We start from the raw sequence: 18,663 nt of genomic DNA, 5'->3' as shown, positions 1-18,663 counted from the left end.
GAAACTAATATCTCCTACTTACAATTTTTCTCCCTTACAATGAGGGTTGTAGACTTGTATTTGATTGGAGGTGGATCGGAAGATGTATTTTACTGATGGAGCATAAGAATATTACATACGTTGTGACTTTGAAATTAAAAACTACAATTAACCATTCGTTTTTTTTTTTAATCTGTCTCTATTCTATTTCCTGGTTCGTAGATACTTTCGCAAATCTTTAAATTGAGAGAGTATGAGCAGCCTCTACCTTCCTTTATTTATTAAATTGATATCAAATTTTAATTTTCCTCATTTTTTTGGGACCAACTTAGTGTGTATAATCTAATTTTCGGGGACAAACAGCAAACACAAAGCAACGATCAAAATATCTACTCCTGTTTAAGTCTTTGTTGTTAAGCAAAATATCTACTTTGACTATATCTTCTATATTAAGAAAAATAAAGTATATGTCCCTTCGCCATTGTAAAGTTTGGAATCTCCATTTAAAATTAAAAAAAAAAGGAAAATAGGTCACATTTTATAATTGTTGTGGTTTATGTTGATGATTTCAATATGATTAGAACTCTTGAAGAGTTATCAAAAGCTGATAAATTTTTAGAGACAAAATTTGAGAACAAAGATATTGGAAGAACAAAATTTTGCCTTGGTTTGCAAATTCAGCATTTGGAAGATAATAATTTTTGTCACCAATCTGCTTATGCCCAGAAGGTAGTAAAATAGTTTTATATGGATAAAACACATCTATTAAGTACCCAATGGTCATCAGTCAACTCGATCCTATTAAGAATCTTTTTAAACCAAGAGAGGAAGATGAAAAGATTCTTGTTCCTAAAGTACCACATCTCAATACAATTGGTGCATTAATATATTTTCCTAATTATACAAAATTAAATATAACATTTGTTGTGAATCTATTAACTAGATTTAGTTCCTCTCCTACAAGATGAGATTGCAATGGTATAAAACATATTTTTTTACTATTTCCAAGAAACAATTGATCTTAGTTTTTTTTATTCATACTAGGAGGGGAACACCGCGCGATGCGCGGTGTAATTTTCAAGTTTGCCCAGAAATATTCAATTATTCAATATAAAGAGTTACGTGAAGGCGCACCCAAATCTTTGCTTCCAGCTCCAGAAGAAATCCAGGAAAGGCGAAAGCTTAGGTTAAGCTGAATAAACAAAAGTTCATTTTCTTCAGCAAATTATAGGCACATAAGCAGGTGAGGCAAATAATTTTCACCACCTGATTTAAATAAAAAAAAGAAAGGCAATCTGTTCCAATACAAATCTACAGCGTTGTTGGTCCTACACAAAAAATCTGTAAACCAGTTGACATCCAAGAATCCTCCCGGCACTAAAACAATTGGCTTGTTTGCTACATCCTTGTAGATTTCTTGCACTTTGTTGCGTAGTGCGATTGTATTAGAAGCATACTGATCAGGTGCAACTCTTGTCCCAACTCTACCGCCGCAAAGTTCATTCCCTGGCCAAAATAGATGATGAAAAATTACCATCCGAAACTAATCTCGTGCTATCTAAATCATTTGAAAAAACTATATAAAAACAGATAAGAAGCATTTCTGTAGCAGGCTAACCATAGAAAGGTAAATGATATTACCAAGTTCCCAACCGTATATGTTGTAGCCCTTTTCAACAATGTAACGCATAAAAGCTTCAGCATTTGAGGAATCCCAAGCTCCAACTACTGAACCATCGGACCTTATTCTCCTCCTATTCAGAGCACTCAAACCAAATATAATTTCAGCCTGGGAATGAAGAGAGTGATTCATTAATTTCAGATCGATGAGAATAATGACAAATAATGACCAGTCTAACCAACCAAGGTGGTGCTTCTTATGTACTCAAATTTCTTGAAAAAGGAGTTTAATTCATCCCATCAGGACGAAGAAAGGCACCCTTGAGTGAAGCCAAACAACTCTGAGGAATTCTTAACAAATGAATGGCAGCGTTGATTACTCTGAGTTTGATATATGACATTATCTTGCAAGGTGCCCTCAAGTCTAATCTTTAATGGTGAAAAAGCTGCAAAATGAGGGGAAGATAGCAACTCGCGCTCCCATAACGGCACTATAACGTTAGAATGCCATTTTTAGTAATCAAGAAAGCTAGAAAAAGTTAATACCTTTTACTGCATTTAATAAAATTATGTTGTTAAGATCCTGCACATAAAACAAGAAACAGATCAAACCAGTCCATTAAACACTAATCTTTTAATTCAAATTGGCCACGGCATAAAATAGCCCAGAATGATTTTGGACAATTTGAAATTCGTTAACATCTCTCTCAAAACACAATCAAGATCTTTTGGACTTTAATCAAAGAAGGCAAACAAAACAGAGCATAAATGATAAGCGACAAGTATTGTCTCCTTCCCCTTTTACAACTTCATTGCTGAAAGTATCAGAGTGGAATTCGCAGCCATCAAAAAACTTTTCTAACACACCGTCTAAAGCATAAAAATCGCATCTTTTTAACTGGAAATGAATTTGAAGCTGAAATATACAGCTCAAACAAGCCATCATCCCCTTGTTATAAAAGACGACATTGGTTTAGGTGGACTAAATCCATCAACTTCAGCATACCAACGTAGTATGGTTGCAGGTAACATTAAAAAAGGCACACACATACGCATAGACATAAACATGAAACACAAAATAGCTGCAAATGCAAGAAAAGGGAAAGTACCAGATTGAGAAGGGAAGCATGGTCCCAGCTACAGGTTCCATAGTCACATTTCTCAGGTGGCCACCAATCCAAAGTGGCACAAATGAAATCGTCATCTATTTCTCCAATGGCACTAATCCCATATACAAATACAAAGCCTTGGGCTGTTCCAGTGTCTTTTACAATTTCAGAGTACACGAAAATGGAGCTATAACTAAACAAAGACAACCATATACACAATCCCATGTAGTACACTCCTAAATAACCCATATTTATATTTTGAAGCTAATTTTCAAGATATATCAAGCAATTTCTCTAGCATGATCAAGATAGTGTAAAGCAAAAGGAAAAAGCTAAAGCTTTCTCATAGGTAAAACATCATATGATGAATGAATTATAACTATAAATCAAAGTAGCACACCTGACAATTTTTGGTATAGCTCTGTAGATATTGCTTCAAAGGTGAAAACAACCAATAAGAACCATCAGAAATTGTCATGGTCCGAAAATTATTATACAAAGGGAAAAAAAGGAATCAGTGATGAAATTCTTTTAATTAAATTAGCAGTAATTATGGTAGTTTAAATTAAGGCTCAGGTTTGTCAGCAAAAGTCAGGCAGAGATGAGAGTACCGCCATGGCTGCAGACCCATTGCATTTGAAGGGAAGAATGAACCTCAAATGCAATCAGGGTTGCCTCGCCAAGATACAGCAATCAATTTTTAGCCTGAAATACATCTAATGAAACCAAAACCATATCATCATAGCCTAACTGAGAACAAAATAAATTAGCCTTTTTAACAACTTTCATCTGCCGTTATACTCCAGCCAGAAAGCTACACCCTTTTCCAAAAACAATCACCATCCATCTTTGTAAAAACCTAACAAGAAACAAAAGGAAATATGAAGAAATATTCAAATCCAAGGAAAAATTAAGAGAAAATTGCTCATGAATAGACACTTTTATTCAGAAACACGTATAAAGTACTTCTAAAAGTAGTTTACAAGTTCTACAATCATCAATCTAACTAAAACAGAGCTCAAGGAATTAAAAAGATAAGAATACATACATAAAAAAATTAGCAAACTTACTCAGTGAAGGAGAATGTAGCACAACAAAAGCACCAAAAATTTCCTAAAAAGAAAAACATACGTATTTAAAACAAGCAAATTTAACAATAAGCATAATATCAATCTAAATAGTCCACAAGAAGAGAAAAATCATGCCATTCAAAAACTGTAAAAAATGCTCACTGCAAGAATTAACAACCATATGGAGAATAGCATAGATAAAACAGAAATAGATGATTTTAGTTATATCAGATATAATAAAAAAAAGAAAAATAAGTTGACGATAGAAAGTGCTGGAAAAATAAGAAATTTTTGAACAGATCTGCAATGTATCTGAAACAAAAAAAAAGATGATTGCTTGAAACCAGCACCAACAGAACTCGATGATGTTATTTGCTTGACAGTCATAGTCCATCCAAACAGAAAGCATACGAAAAAGGAAAATTTTTGGAATAGATTGGCAAGTGCTTGGAAAAAAGAGAGGAATAAAAGGCCGAGTGTCCGGATAATTTTTTACCGAGAAATAGAGAACAACGGAGAGGAGTGTAGCAGCCGTAGTGGTCCGAAAAGAAAAGTTTTGGAACAGATCAGTAAGTACTTGGAAAAAAAAGAGAGAAACAAAATGCTGTGTCGGGATAATTTTTTTACCGAGAAACAGGGAATAACGGAGAGGAGAAGATCATCAACAAGGGGTACAGTAACCATAGTGATCCGGTGGTTTGGGTATGAGAGGAGAAAGCAGCGATGAGAGAGAAACACTTGATGGGAGATGGGAGACACTTGATGGGAGTAGGTATCTCGAGCCCAGCTCATCTGTCGTTCCAACAGAAACAGAGAAATGGTTTCTTCTCAAAACCGAAGGTCCTTCCTCCTCTCTCGGACAAAAGCAAGAATCCCACTTCTCCTCCCAGCGAAAGCACGCGACTCCCACGTGAGTGACGACCACCATCCAGCCAATAAAATCCAGCCACGTCAGCACAACAACCACAACCCTTAACAATCCCATTCGCTCTTTTACTATATAGGTTGATAATTGCTGGTGTTGGATATTTATCTGACCCGCATGAAGTAAGGTCTCAAATAGACTATCTACTTACTTGTTGTGGTATACCTGTTTCATGATGATCTACAAAACAATCAATAGTTGCCATTTCTTCAGATCATACTGAAATAGTAGTAATTCATGAGACTAATAGAGAATGTGTAGGGTCAAAATCAATGACCCACTGTATTTGGAAGAATTATGGGTTATCTATTGAGAAGAAAACTTGTATAGATCAACTAAAAGATGAATATGTTAAAGGAGATAGGATGAAATATATTTGACCAAAATTCTTCTTTACTCATAATTTGCAAAAGAATGGTGGAATTGATATGCAACAAATCCACTCAAGTGCTAATCTAATAAATTTATTTACCAAAATATTGCCGATTGTAATATTTGAGAATTTTGTAAGAAAGATTGGTATGTGTCGGTTTAAAGATCTCAAATGACGTTTACAATAGGGGGAGTTATCCTTCACAAGGGTTTTTTTTTTCCACTAGGTTTTTTCTTATTAAGATTTTAACGAGTCATATTCTTTGTGTATTGAACATCCAAGGGGAGTGTTATAAAATTAATGAAGTGATAAGAGTGGATGTTCATTAATCTTCCCAAAATATACATTGGAATATTCATCCCTCTACATTTTTCATTGTTAGATTCATGTATTTACTTGTAGTTCATTAGTTCATTATAAAACTACTAAATTAATGTACTTGAAGTGCTAAATTTAGGTATCGATGTTAATGTTGGTACATGTGATTTTGATTTTCTATCACCTATAAATAGGGGTCATCCCCAACCTCATTTGTAACCTATTATAACCTATGGAACATCGGATATTAGAAGTGAATAATAGAAACATTTTCACTATTTTCTTGTCTCTACTCTATTCTCTTTATGTTTAACTTTTCGTAGTATATATTTTATTAGTTTCACAACAAAGACGATGAATTTCATTGCAAGAATTATTTTGTTAAATTGTCTTTCTAATGGATTTTGTGACTTTTATGAGAATTCATATTTTATTGCTAAGAAGGTTTGGAGATCTTTGTAGAAAAAGTATGACACAGAAAAGGCAGGTGCAAAGAAATATGTTGCAAGTCGCTTTTCAAATGGTGGATTGAAAATTAGTGGCAGCTGAAACTCATGAACGTCAAATGATTGTACTATGATTCATACATTAAATCATTGGGGATAATTCATGAAAATACACCTCCTTACTCACCATCTTCCAATGGGATAGCAGAAGGGAAAATTAGAACCTTAATTGATTTGGCTAATACTATGCGTGTAAGTTCTAACACACCTTCTAACCCTTAAGTGAAGGAATCTTGACTGCTTGTTATTATGTTTTAAATAGAATACATCATAAAAATACTACAACATTTACGAAAATAATTTTCTTACTTTGTAAACCTTTTGGAAAATAAAGTTACATAATCTCAGGACCGCAAAACAATGACAAGTGTAGCCAGGAGATAATGCATGTGCAGTTCCCTTGTCACTCTATTTCTTTACTTTTGATTGGCTCTTGTAAATTTATCTTTTGTTGAACTAAAATATTGTATGGATTGGAAAAAAATTTCTCACATCAAATGTGGCATTAAACTTCCTTATGTTATTAGTCATTGAAGTTTTATTGTAAAAATGGAATTTATTCATGGAATTTAACTATGCAATTCATTTGGATTAGGTAATAAAATTTTTAAGCGTGACTTTGTAAGTTGAACAAGTCAATGCAAGAAACTGAATTACATAAAATAATTGTTTGAGAATGATTCTTAAGAATCAGGTCAAATAATCTTATGCTGCTGCCACAAGCAATTTTATTTTAGTTAGAGATGCGTATAGGTTTGATCTACTGAAGGATGGAAATTTGAGTTCGGGGAGAGTTGGTAGATCCCATTAGTTATTTGCTTCTAATCTTGACTTTGTAACGCGCAGTTATAAAACTCGTACCATTAGCATTGATCAAGATATTACAAAGTTTTCAAAACTACTTTGAACAATTAATAGCAAATTATTTTAAAATTTGTATATGGTGTTTGTAATTTATATTATTAACAGATCAAGAAATTATAATCTACATAATAGAAAATGTTCAGGGTAGGAAAGGTGATTGACAGGTAACCTTCACTTCTCCATCCACTACTACATCCAACTTACCTCCTTTTCCTTCCAGGTTGGAAAAGACAAGGAAAGTAGAGAAGGAAAAAGAGCTCTTGGATGTGTTTTGGAAAGTGGAGATCAACATTCCCCTGTTGGATGCAATCAAGCAAATACCGAAGTATGCTAAATTTTTGAAGGACTTGTGCACCCACAAGAGGAAGCTAAGGGGAGATGAACGAGTGGCGGTGGGAGAAAACGTGTCAACCATGCTCCAAAGGAAACTCCCACCAAAATGTGGAGACCCAGGTATGTTCACCATTCCCTGCAAGATAGAAGGTGCTTCGATTAGGAAGGCAATGTTGGATTTAGGGGCGTCAATCAATGTAATGCCTAAAACAATTTATACGTCCCTTAATCTTGGTCCATTAAAAGGCACAGACATTATAATCCAACTTGCAGATCGTACCAATGCTTACCCAGAAGGGTTAGTTGAAGATGTTTTGGTGCAGGTCAATGAGTTAGTTTTTCCTGCAGATTTCTATGTCCTAGACATGGGGGATGAAAGAGCACTAAATCCGTCTCCTATTTTGTTAGGTAGGCCATTTGTAAGCACTGTTAGGACGAAAATAGATGTAAATGAGGGTACTTTGTCGATGGAGTTTGATGGGAAAATTGTGAATTTTAATATTTTTGATGCGATAAAGTACCCAGATAAGACTAACTCTGTTTATGCTGTAAGTGTTGTTGAGCCCCTTGTACAGGAAATATTTGAATTGGATGGGGTTGATGCACTGGCAGTGGCATTAGCCAAACATCTTGAGTTGGGAGCAACTCCTGATGTAGAATTGAGTGATGAGTTATACCGGGCTGTTGGAGCACTGCATTCGCTCCCACCAATTTCCCCAAGGTATGAGCTTACTTCTCTTTTCATACCAGAAACTCAAGCAAAATTGTTGCCTTCTATTGTGCAGGCGCCTGAGTTGGAGCTCAAGCCTCTCCCAAAGCATTTGAAGTATGCTTTTCTCGGGAACAATGAGACACTGCCAGTCATCATATCTGCACACCTGTCACAAAGGCAAGAAGATAGCCTAGTTCGTCTTCTTCGGGATTATAAGGAGGCAATTGGGTGGAGCGTAGCAGATATCAAGGGAATTAGCCCCTCTTTGTGCATGCATCGGATCCGGCTCGAGGAGGATGCAAAACCAGTGAGGCAGGCGCAACGGAGATTGAACCCACTGATGATGGAAGTGGTGAAGAAGGAGATACTTAAACTCCTAGAAATGGGGATCATCTTCGCCATCTCAGATAGTCCCTGGGTGAGCCCAGTGCAAGTAGTCCCGAAAAAGGCGGGAGTAACAGTTGAAGAGAACCAAAAGAGTGAGATGGTCCCGGTGAGGAAATCCACAGGATGGCGCCAGTGCATTGACTATCGGCGTTTGAATGCTGTGACAAAGAAGGACCACTTCCCTCTACCTTTTATTGATCAGATGATAGAAAGGTTAGCTGGCCGTGTCTATTATTGTTTTCTTGATGGTTTCTCTGGTGATTTTCAGATCGCAATAGCACCAGAGAATCAGGAAAAAACTACCTTCACCTGCCCATTTGGTACATTTGCCTACCGGAGGATGCCTTTCGGCCTCTGCAACGCCCCATCAACTTTTCAGAGGTGTATGGTAAGTATATTCTCCGAGTACGTAGAAAAGATTATTGAGGTATTTATGGATGATTTTAGTGTTTATGGAGATAGTTTTGATGAATGTCTGGATAATTTAGTTTTAATTTTGAAGAGGTGCATTGAGGCAAATTTAGTTTTAAATTGGGAAAAGTGTCATTTCATGGTGGATCAGGGCATTATTTTAGGGCATGTAGTGTCGGCCAGAGGTATAGAGGTAGACAAGGCAAAAGTCGATATTATCTCTGCTTTACTTTACCCCGCAAGTGTGCGGGAGGTGCGTTCCTTTTTGGATCATGCAGGATTCTACAGGAGATTCATAAAAGATTTTTCAAAAATTGGAGCGCCCCTGTTCAAACTGTTGCAGAAAGATGTGGCATTTGACATCACCGAGGAGTGCAAGGTGGCATTTGACAGATTGAGGGAGTCATTGACATCACCACCTGTTATCCAACCTCCAGACTGGAGCATCCCGTTTGAGATAATGTGTGATGCGAGTGACTATGCAGTGGGGGCGGTGCTGGGGCAACGGATTGGCAGAGCTGCTCATGCAATCTACTATACATCCAAAGCGCTGAATGGAGCTCAGCTCAACTACTCTACAACGGAGAAAGAATTGCTAGCTGTGGTTTTTGCACTAGAAAAATTTAGACCTTACTTGTTAGGTGCAAAAGTAATAGTTTTTTCTGATCATGCAGCCTTGAGATATTTGATGACAAAAAAGGATGCTAAACCAAGGCTCATCAGATGGATCCTGCTTCTTCAAGAGTTCAACTTGGAGATTAAGGATAAAAGTGGAGCGGAAAACTTAGTTGCTGATCACTTGAGCCGCTTGCTTGCTCACAAGGAGGAGCCACCATTGAGGGAGGCATTTCCAGAGGAGCAACTACTTGCTATTAACTCGTCTGTACCCTGGTATGCCGATTTAGTAAATTTCTTAGTGACTAATCAACTGCCTACAAGATGGCCAAAGGTTAAGAGAGACAAGTTGAAAAGTGATGCTAAATATTACATTTGGGACAAACCGTACCTTTGGAGACAATGTTCGGATCAAGTGCTCAGGAGGTGTGTAAGTGCAGGTGAATTGACAGGTGCCAAAAATTGACAGGTGCCGAACCTGTGCAATAATAATAAATAAAACCTAACTACCACCTGAAACAGTCAGTAATCAATTCGAGTACTGGAGCAGGGACTCTAGGTGTGCAATGGGTTACTTGATTCACCCTGTTCCCGAAGAGTTTGCTTAATCCGATATACCTGAATTAATTATTTAACTGAATTTCCTAACTAGTAGACAGTGGTAAGCAGGGTCGTCTCCTCAGGGACTGGAGAGATATTTGTTTCTTTTCAAATCAAGATTAATGGGGGGGTTTTGGTATCAAATGCCAACTGAACAAATTAAGTGCAGAAAATAATTTATTAAAAGAAATAACTAAGAGAAACTCTAGCCAAGGGTGTACTTCAGAAATGGTTCATGCAACTGATCATTGATTCAGAGGTAATTCCAACATTTACTAATAGATTGGTTATAGTTGTCTCGCACGTGCTAAACAACTAACCCTTCCGTAATTTATCGATAGCTAAGGTACGACCGTTAGCTATTTCTCTAACCCAAAAACAACCCTAGGTACGACCGTGGGATTTAATTTCCAGATTGCATTAATAATTAGAAAGGTCCAATCCTAACCAATAAACACGCTACGAGGGTTTATTTAAGCTAGATCATATATTCCCCTGACATAAACCCAATTATACCAGTTGCTACTGGGATAGAGGTAACGAACAATTACGGATTCAATTACCCCTATTTAGCAAAATAGTCTCTACGAATAATTAATTATTGCGCACTAATCAATCATACATAAGAACTATAACAATTAAGAGCAGGGAGTATATAAATACCAATAAACGGAGAAAATAATTAACAACGGCTTAGATCTCACAGTAATCGGTAAACCAATTCGTCAGTTGCCCCCTTGACTAGAATTAGGGGTTTAGCTTGATTAGAATTAGGGGTTTAGCTCCTCATTAATGGAGAGTAGGCCGCACGTGGAGAATTGGGAAAAATCACCGTGTCTGACCTTTTACTTTTTGGTCAAGAGCAGAGAACAAGAGCAAGAAATTTGGATTTCCTGCAATTGTCCCCAAAAGCCCAAACGTACAAGAGTCAGATTGTTCACTTGGATTGCATTCAGCGAAAGTAAAAACCAAAGCCTTGATGAGTCAACAACGGCGGCTTTGTTTTCTTCCTTTGCTCTCACAAAAGAGACATACGAGAGAAAGCTTTCAATTGCTTCTTTTGTCTTCCAATTTCGATCAACCCAATTCAATTCATAGACTGGAAAGTAGCAATTGCTCAAGTCAACAGAAAATGAAAAGCAATCCTAGAAAATGTCAACAATGGCGGCTTTTTTTCTCCTCTGATGCCGCCCCTCCCTGTTTCTTTTTTCCCCCCCTTCTCAAGCAAAACGTAAGAAAGGAATAATAACCTAAGCCTCCTTACGGAAGTCTAAATACTTCCCTCCGTTTGTGTCCGACATTTTCGGGAAGGGATTTTTCCCACAATTAAAAACAAGACTTCCTCCAATAAAAATAAAATTAAAATAAAATCTATTACAATTAGATTTCTTCATCTCTCAAGCGGGCCCCACGTACGATGAATCTTCTAAAAGTTGAATTTAAGCACTTTTCAGCATCCATTCCTGCAATTAACGCCCAAAACAAAATATCAGTAGAATCCACCCAATTAAGGAAAATATTTAGTCAATTAATTGTGCAATAATGCCCAAAATACCCACTAAAATGCATCCTATCAAAAGGTGATTGATTATAAACATAAGTAAACATATATAACTTTCCTACTTTATATAAGTATAAAAATTAAGGATAACAAAAGTGGTGATTGATTGTTGTTAACAAACATAGTAAATATTGTAAAATATGATCAAAATTAAAACATTAAAAACATAAATTCAGTAACAAAGTGGGTACGTGATTGATCGTTGTTAATAAAAATAGTACACCTAAAACATGAAAAAGGTTTAGAATTAGTTGTTGAATTAATCTTATATACACTATTAGTATATACACTATCACTATTAAATATAGGATTAATTTTCTATACACTGGTAGTATATACACTATCAGTATATATAAGGTTTACTTTTAAATATATGACATATGTGTAAAATTTAATTTTGAAATTCAAAATTTGTTTATGTGTCACCCATCCAACCGTGATAGTGTATATACTGACAGTGTATATAAAATTTACTCTTAATTGTTATTAATAAAAATAAAACAATTTAAATCTAATCAAATAAATTAAGGCAATGTGTATACGTGGCAAAAACATAACATGTCCACTTGGCAGAACATGACAATAACCAACTCAACAACACACTATACCGGGCATTGACAATAGTGAGTGCGTTTGGAAAAAAAAAATGACTTTCCAAATAAGGTGTCTTTTCATGGCTTGTTAGATTAGTGCAAGTTACAAAAAACTTAGCTTTTTACTATTTGTTCAATGCACAATGTGCACTGTGGCCCCATGCAAAGCAGCATGGGTCGGACCTTTTCACTATTGAAACATTAATTGGGCCAATAAAATTGGCCCAATAGAGTATCGAAATTACGGTTTTATCACTGGAGAAGAGGAAATCTACAGTTGAATAGAGGACGGAAACTATTGGTGATTCACATAAAGGTTATGCACTAAAATAACGTGATATAAATTGGGATGTGTGATGACACATTTGCTCGTTGTTGTGTCGAAAAATGGCGAGTCTAACTGCGAAGCGATATTCTGCCACGATTCGAAGAAGGAGGTTGTTCAGCAGCACAGCTAGCAATGGGAGTGCAGGGCCAATGTTGCGAAGACGTGCGAGGCTGTTCGTGCGTGGTAGGAAGCTCCCTTTTGCACAGACGGGCATTATGGATGAGACCTTCGACCCTGACAAAGGCGTGTCCTGTGATACGGTGTGGCACGATTACATTAAGCTCCCGGAACTGGATTAAGGATCCTGACATGGATATGGAAACAAGTGCAAAGTGACTTCTATCAACGTCGATGGAAGTGTGTTGATAGGCAGGAATCCTGCCTTAATGGATGATGGAACTGCGACCCAATGTGGTAGCACAATTGATGGCATATTAGGATCGTGCCTTAATGGAAGTGTGTTGCTCTGGAGGTCTACCTACCGCTACCATACCATACAGAGAACTCAAAACAAAAGGCCCTTTGCTTCAAAACTACAGAGGTCCCGAGGAACTGTTAAAGATTCCTTATGTTTTATAAGAGAGACTTTTAAGACTTGAAATTCTATGATGTGACTCTACTGGGCCAAAGTGTTCCGTTGATTTTGAGTCAAGATCCCAATGTGAATTCAACGACCGCATTTGCAAAGAATGTGAACTCAACTAGGCGTGCGAGTGTTGTAGTTTTAGCATTGACTTGCTTGACTTTTGGTCAATAATTTGGATAGTGAATTAGTATTTATTTAAATTTATTTCCTTATATCATCAACATATTTTTTTTATTTCATATACATCACATCAAAAAATTATTACAGTATTTTTTTCAAAATATTATCCAAAATAATCTACTGTCCAAACACACTTCGCATATTCTTTGTGCAAGAAAATGGAGTGCTAATGTTAACTTCTTAGACTTGGAATTCATAGTACAATTCCCAGAAATGTAAATCAGTAAGCAAATTTAATATTAATGCCAAAAGGACAGAAGCTGTTCATAAAATATGTATGAAATTATTAAACCAAGCTAGTGCAATTGGTTACTAGTATTAGGTATTTTGTTTGGTTAATATAGTAGAGTTCAATTCCAAGTTGTACTAGTACTAGTAGTAGTCAGGTCATTATATATATATATATGTGTGTGTGTGTGAGGGCCGAAAGATATCAGTTAAATAGTACAAATCCGTGGCCTCTTTGTTTGTATTTTGGCTTTTTATAAGTAGTAATCTCTGTCGTACTTTTCATTGTGTGTAGCTAGAATCTAGCTTCATCAATAGAAAAATCCCTTTGCCTCTTTGATCATTTGCCTTGAATATTTTTCTGTGGGTTTGTGATTGATTATCAATTTGGGTCCATCAAAATAGTGGCACATCACTTGCCGTCTCTATTGCACTTAATCATGGAGCAAATTTTCAATCATTTCCTTCAGGGACTCTTCTTGCTGTATTTTGTTTCAGCTTCCTCAGCCATGACCACAACCAATATTACCACTGATCAAGATGCTCTTCTTGCGTTGAGAGCTCGCATCACCTCACAGGGCCCTCATCAAATCCTGTTGAAAAACTGGTCTGTTTCTTCCCCTGTATGTCAGTGGGTAGGAGTCACTTGTGGCTCTTGTCACCGGCGAGTAACTGCCTTGGATCTTTCCAATATGAGTCTTAGTGGCATCATACCACCGCAGCTGGGAAATATGTCATTTCTGGTTTCCCTTAACCTGAGTAGAAATAATTTTCACGGAGAGCTGCCGCATGAATTTGCTCGATTACGCCGGTTGAGGGTGCTTGATTTAGATGTCAACAATCTCAATGGAGAGTTTCCTGAGTGGTTTGGTTTCCTTCCTCAACTTCGACTATTATCTCTGAATACCAACAGTTTCACTGGCTTCATCTCACCATCCTTGGCTAATGTTTCCAAGCTGGAAACGTTAGGTCTGTCATTCAACTATCTCCAGGGAAATATTCCAACAGAGATTTTCAACATTTCCTCACTGGAATCGATTTTCTTCCAGAATAATAGTTTATCTGGTAGCATTCCAGATAATATGTGTCAACATCTTCAGAGACTCAAGTGGATTGAGCTGTCAGGGAACAAGTTAAATGGTCAAATACCATCAAGCACACATAACTGTTCACAACTTCAATTGCTGGACCTTTCTTCGAATTACTTCACTGGATTCATACCAAAAAAAATTGGCACTTTGAAGGCACTTGAGCGGCTATATCTAAGCTGGAACAGTTTAGAAGGTAACATCCTATTTCTGCATGAGCGAAATAATATGAATTCTTCCTCCCCCCCCCCCTCCCCCGGGGACAAGAAAAAAATTAAATAAACACAAGTTTAAGTGTCATAATAGAAGTTTTAAGGAGAAAACTCTTTACAGGTATGAACTCTTTATACTCCATTCCAAGTTTAGAAGGCATATGTGAATCTTCTTAACATCTCTATATACTACACTTTTTTTTCTTCCAGGTGAAATTTCAAAAGAGATGGCTAATTTAACTATGCTGAAAGAACTTGACGTTGGTTACAACAGCATAACAGGTAGACCAGGCGTCCATTATCCAAAATGAAGAAAAAAATTATAATGGTGCTACTTTAGAAGCATTCAAAGCCTTCATATAGAATTTTATTGTGCTAATGTTGGTACCGTAATTTGGTAGGTGCAATACCCCAAGAGATCAGCAAGCTACGCAATTTGGAACTACTCTACTTGTTGGTGAATAACTTAACTGGTTTCATTCCAATGCAGATCTTTAATCTGTCACAGATAAGAATTTTCAGTCTTACAAGAAACAAACTTTCTGGCAATCTTCCAAGGATGGGTTTTCCAAATTTAGAGGAGCTTTATCTCGCCGAGAATAACTTCTGGGGACCAATACCGGACTCTATCTCCAATTGTTCTAAACTGAAGATAATAGAATTTGCTTATAACAACTTCGCAGGTTCTATTCCCAATTCCTTTGGGGATCTAAGACTCCTAGAAATTCTATCTCTAGGAGCCAACAATTTAACGAGTGACTACTCTTCATCTAGTTCAGAGCTGAGCTGGATCAATTCCTTGGCAAATTGCAAACATTTGAGAATACTTATCGTGAGTGAAAATCCGCTTAACGGCTTTCTTCCAAATTCTATTGGCAATCTTTCAACTTCGCTTCAACAACTTTCTGCATACAATTGCCACTTAAGGGGCAGCATTCCGGATGAAATTGGCAACTTGAGTAGCCTGATCATTTTAAGTCTGTTCACTAATCAGTTAAGTGGGATGCCGCCAATTACCATGAAAAATTTGGAAAACCTTCAAGGGTTAGATCTTCACGACAACAAGTTGAGCAAAAACTCCCTTGATTATCTATGCGTTCTGCAAAACTTGGCCGAAATATATTTGGGAGCAAATCAAATATCAGGATCCATTCCGGCGTGCATAGAAAATGTTACTTCTTTGAGATACCTGTACCTAGATTCCAACGCGTTAAGCTCTAGTGTGCCTACCACTGTATGGAACCTAAAAGATTTGTTGGTGCTTAACCTCTCCTCAAACTCACTGCGTGGAAGTTTACCTCCTGAGATTAGGAACTTAAAGGCAGCAATTTCTATTGATTTGTCAATCAATGAGATTTCAGGTGGTATTCCTAGCCCCATCGGAGATATGGTGAACTTGCAGAACCTTTTATTGGCATACAACAGATTGGAAGGATCAATCCCAGTGTCAATTGGCACGACTTTGAGCTTGGAATGGTTGGATCTTTCACACAATCATCTCACAGGTACGATTCCAATGTCACTAGAGAACCTTCGGTCTCTTGTTTACTTCAATGCCTCTTACAACAAGTTAAGAGGTGAAATACCATCCAAGGGCCCTTTTTCAAACTTCACTGGAGAATCCTTCATTTCAAATGAAGCACTTTGTGGAGCACCTAGGTTCCACGTTCCCTCATGCCCAAGTACTTCAAGTGGTCGATTGAGGGCCAAAAAGTTGCGTCGAACCATATCCGCTGCCCTTGGAGCATTTATATCAGTGGCAGTTGCCATATTTGTGGGATTCCTGTATCTTAAACGCGCAAAGAAAGAACAAGTTCCTAGTGAAGGGGTTCTATCGTCAGTTGCAACCGAGGAAAGAATCTCGTATTACAAACTTCTACAAGCAACTGACGGGTATGATGAGAGCAATTTGTTGGGCACAGGAAGTTTTGGATCAGTTTATAAAGGCACCCTTGATGATGGGAGGATTGTTGCAGTTAAAGTGTTTAAAATTCAACAAGAAGGAGCATTCAATAGTTTTGATGTAGAATGTGAAGTATTGTGCAATCTTCGTCATCGAAATCTGACAAAAGTCATTAGCAGCTGCTCAAATAGAGACTTCAAAGCATTAGTGCTTGAGTTTATGCCCAACGGAAGCCTTGAGAAATGGTTGTACTCCCACAACTATTTTCTAGAAGTCATGCAGAGATTAGACATATTGATTGATGTGGCATGTGCACTGCAATATCTGCACTACGGTTATTCGATTCCAGTGGTTCATTGTGATGTGAAGCCCGGTAATGTGCTCCTAGATCACGATATGGTTGCCCATGTGACTGATTTTGGTGTTACAAAGTTGCTGGGGCATGAGGATAGCATTACGTACACCAAAACATTAGCCACACTTGGCTATCTTGCTCCAGGTAAAGCTTCTTCTTGGTATAGCCACTCTGCTTTTTTGCCTTGCAGTTAATCTTGGAAATCCCAAATTCCAAATCTTTTGGATTACTATTTTTGTTTGTAGAGTATGGACTGGAAGGACTAGTATCAACAAAATGCGATGTATACAGTTTTGGAATCACGATTATGGAAGTCTTTACAAGAAAAAGTCCCAGTGACGAAATGTTTGGCGAAAATTTGAGCCTGAAGAGTTGGGTGAGTGATTCTATGCTAAATGGACTGGTTCATGTTGTAGATGCTAATCTGCTGAGGTCCAATCATGAAAAGTTAGACTGCATTTCATCAATCATGAAAGTGGCTTTGAATTGCACAAGGGAATCTCCAAGGGAGAGAAGCAATATGCATGATGTTCTTGCTGATCTAAAGAAGATCAAAACTCAGCTCCTGCCATGTTCAAAAGCAGGTCCATGTCCTCCCAAAAATTACTAGTTCTACCGAGTCTAAAGTCATATTATATATAACTAGCCAGTTACGGTTGTATTTGGTGCAGATGTGTGTGATTGTTGTCTTTTTTCAAAATTTAGTGCATATTTAACAATTAGATTTATTTATACATTAAATTGATTTGCACAAATAAAACTTACGAGCATAATAAAATTAGATACTAATACACTAATGTATAAGAAATATAACAACCGTATGACCATACAAAAATTTCAATCACACTTGTCCTTGGTATAGATATTTAATGATCTCTAGAGTTTAGATAACTAAACTTTTCATTAATTTTTTTTTATTGATTTTGCAAGTGAACTTTTCACTAGAATTTACTTTTGAAAAGAAAGAGTATGAAATGACAAGACATGCTATAAAGACGGTACAATTTATTAATCGTCACGCGAGTCAAACAATGTAATTGCATCACTATAGGTCCAAAGCAAATGAAGCGTGCCGTAAATTAGGTGGATCAAGATTTTCACAAATATAAACAATAAAACTAATGGACCAAACAAGCCAAAGATGAATTCAATTAATCACAACAATAGCAAGTCATTGACACCTTACTAGGATGAAAAAAAGAATTACCAGACAAACATGAGAGCAAAAGATCTCAATTTGGCTTGGAGGTACTACTTGTAACCAAAGAATAAGACACCATTCACCTGATTAATTTTGTTCTTTTCCAAAAATTTTAGTAGAGGGAAAAGGAAAATTATCCACTACTTTTCCTATTTTGTTCATGAGATTGCCATGATGTAATGATCGTGACGTTTATCTAACGGTTCGGTCAAATAATCTTTCTTCAAGGGACGAAGTGTACATAAAGTTTTAAAAAAAAGAAACGTTTACCCTCATAAATCGTAAGTATCAATCACAATCAATGACTACTATTTTTTAGTTCGATTTGGTGCCGCCAAACTAATTAAATCCCACTATCTCGAGATGGGCTCTTTCTCGAGATACTTTTCCCTATCAATATTTTCATTAAAAAAATGTATATAGTTACTGCACTGTCAAAATATTATGAGGGTTGTAGAATTCTAGTTGATTGGATATGGATAGTTTTAGTTCACAACTTCTAGTTTCCTTTAATTTATTAAATTCGCAGCAGATGTTAATCTTCTTTCGTTCTTTTTCCTTTTCTCTTCTATTTTGTAGACCTACTTAGTGTGTATAATGTGATTT

At 36.7% G+C, this 18,663-nt stretch overlaps 2 protein-coding genes and 1 pseudogene across 2 annotated transcripts; 2 read left to right on the top strand and 1 right to left on the bottom strand.

The window, feature by feature from the left end:
* Window positions 1-1,166: 1,166 nt before the first annotated feature.
* Window positions 1,167-4,627, bottom strand: LOC113690705 (heparanase-like protein 3; annotated as a pseudogene).
* Window positions 4,628-6,899: 2,272 nt separating this feature from the next.
* Window positions 6,900-9,688, top strand: LOC113690627 (uncharacterized). Its single transcript, XM_072050617.1, has 2 exons — window positions 6,900-6,928; window positions 6,985-9,688. Exons 1-2 carry the CDS (start codon window positions 6,900-6,902, stop codon window positions 9,686-9,688), a joined length of 2,733 nt encoding a protein of 910 aa, XP_071906718.1.
* Window positions 9,689-13,577: 3,889 nt separating this feature from the next.
* On the top strand, window positions 13,578-17,650 carry LOC113690160 (uncharacterized). The gene is made up of 4 exons (XM_027207986.2): window positions 13,578-14,582; window positions 14,809-14,880; window positions 15,000-17,000; window positions 17,102-17,650. Exons 1-4 carry the CDS (start codon window positions 13,739-13,741, stop codon window positions 17,464-17,466), a joined length of 3,282 nt encoding a protein of 1,093 aa, XP_027063787.1. The 5' UTR covers window positions 13,578-13,738; the 3' UTR covers window positions 17,467-17,650.
* The last annotated feature ends 1,013 nt before the right edge of the window (window positions 17,651-18,663 follow it).

Source organism: Coffea arabica, chromosome 5c (assembly GCF_036785885.1).
Source record: "Coffea arabica cultivar ET-39 chromosome 5c, Coffea Arabica ET-39 HiFi, whole genome shotgun sequence".
NCBI lineage: Eukaryota > Viridiplantae > Streptophyta > Magnoliopsida > Gentianales > Rubiaceae > Coffea > Coffea arabica.
The sequence above is the reverse complement of the archived record's forward strand: the minus strand, read 5'-3'. Positions and strand labels throughout refer to the sequence as shown.

What these genes read in the sequence shown, in the direction of transcription:
- LOC113690627 (XM_072050617.1), top strand. Translation starts at nt 6,900, where the DNA reads ATGTTCAGGGTAGGAAAGGTGATTGACAG. An exon ending in GTAGGAAAGGTGATTGACAG is followed by an intron (nt 6,929 to 6,984) that starts GTAACCTTCACT and finishes TTTTCCTTCCAG; the next exon opens with GTTGGAAAAGACAAGGAAAG.
- LOC113690160 (XM_027207986.2), top strand. Translation starts at nt 13,739, where the DNA reads ATGGAGCAAATTTTCAATCATTTCCTTCAGGGACTCTTCTTGCTGTAT. An exon ending in TGGTTACAACAGCATAACAG is followed by an intron (nt 14,881 to 14,999) that starts GTAGACCAGGCG and finishes GTAATTTGGTAG; the next exon opens with GTGCAATACCCCAAGAGATC. An exon ending in ACTTGGCTATCTTGCTCCAG is followed by an intron (nt 17,001 to 17,101) that starts GTAAAGCTTCTT and finishes TTTTGTTTGTAG; the next exon opens with AGTATGGACTGGAAGGACTA.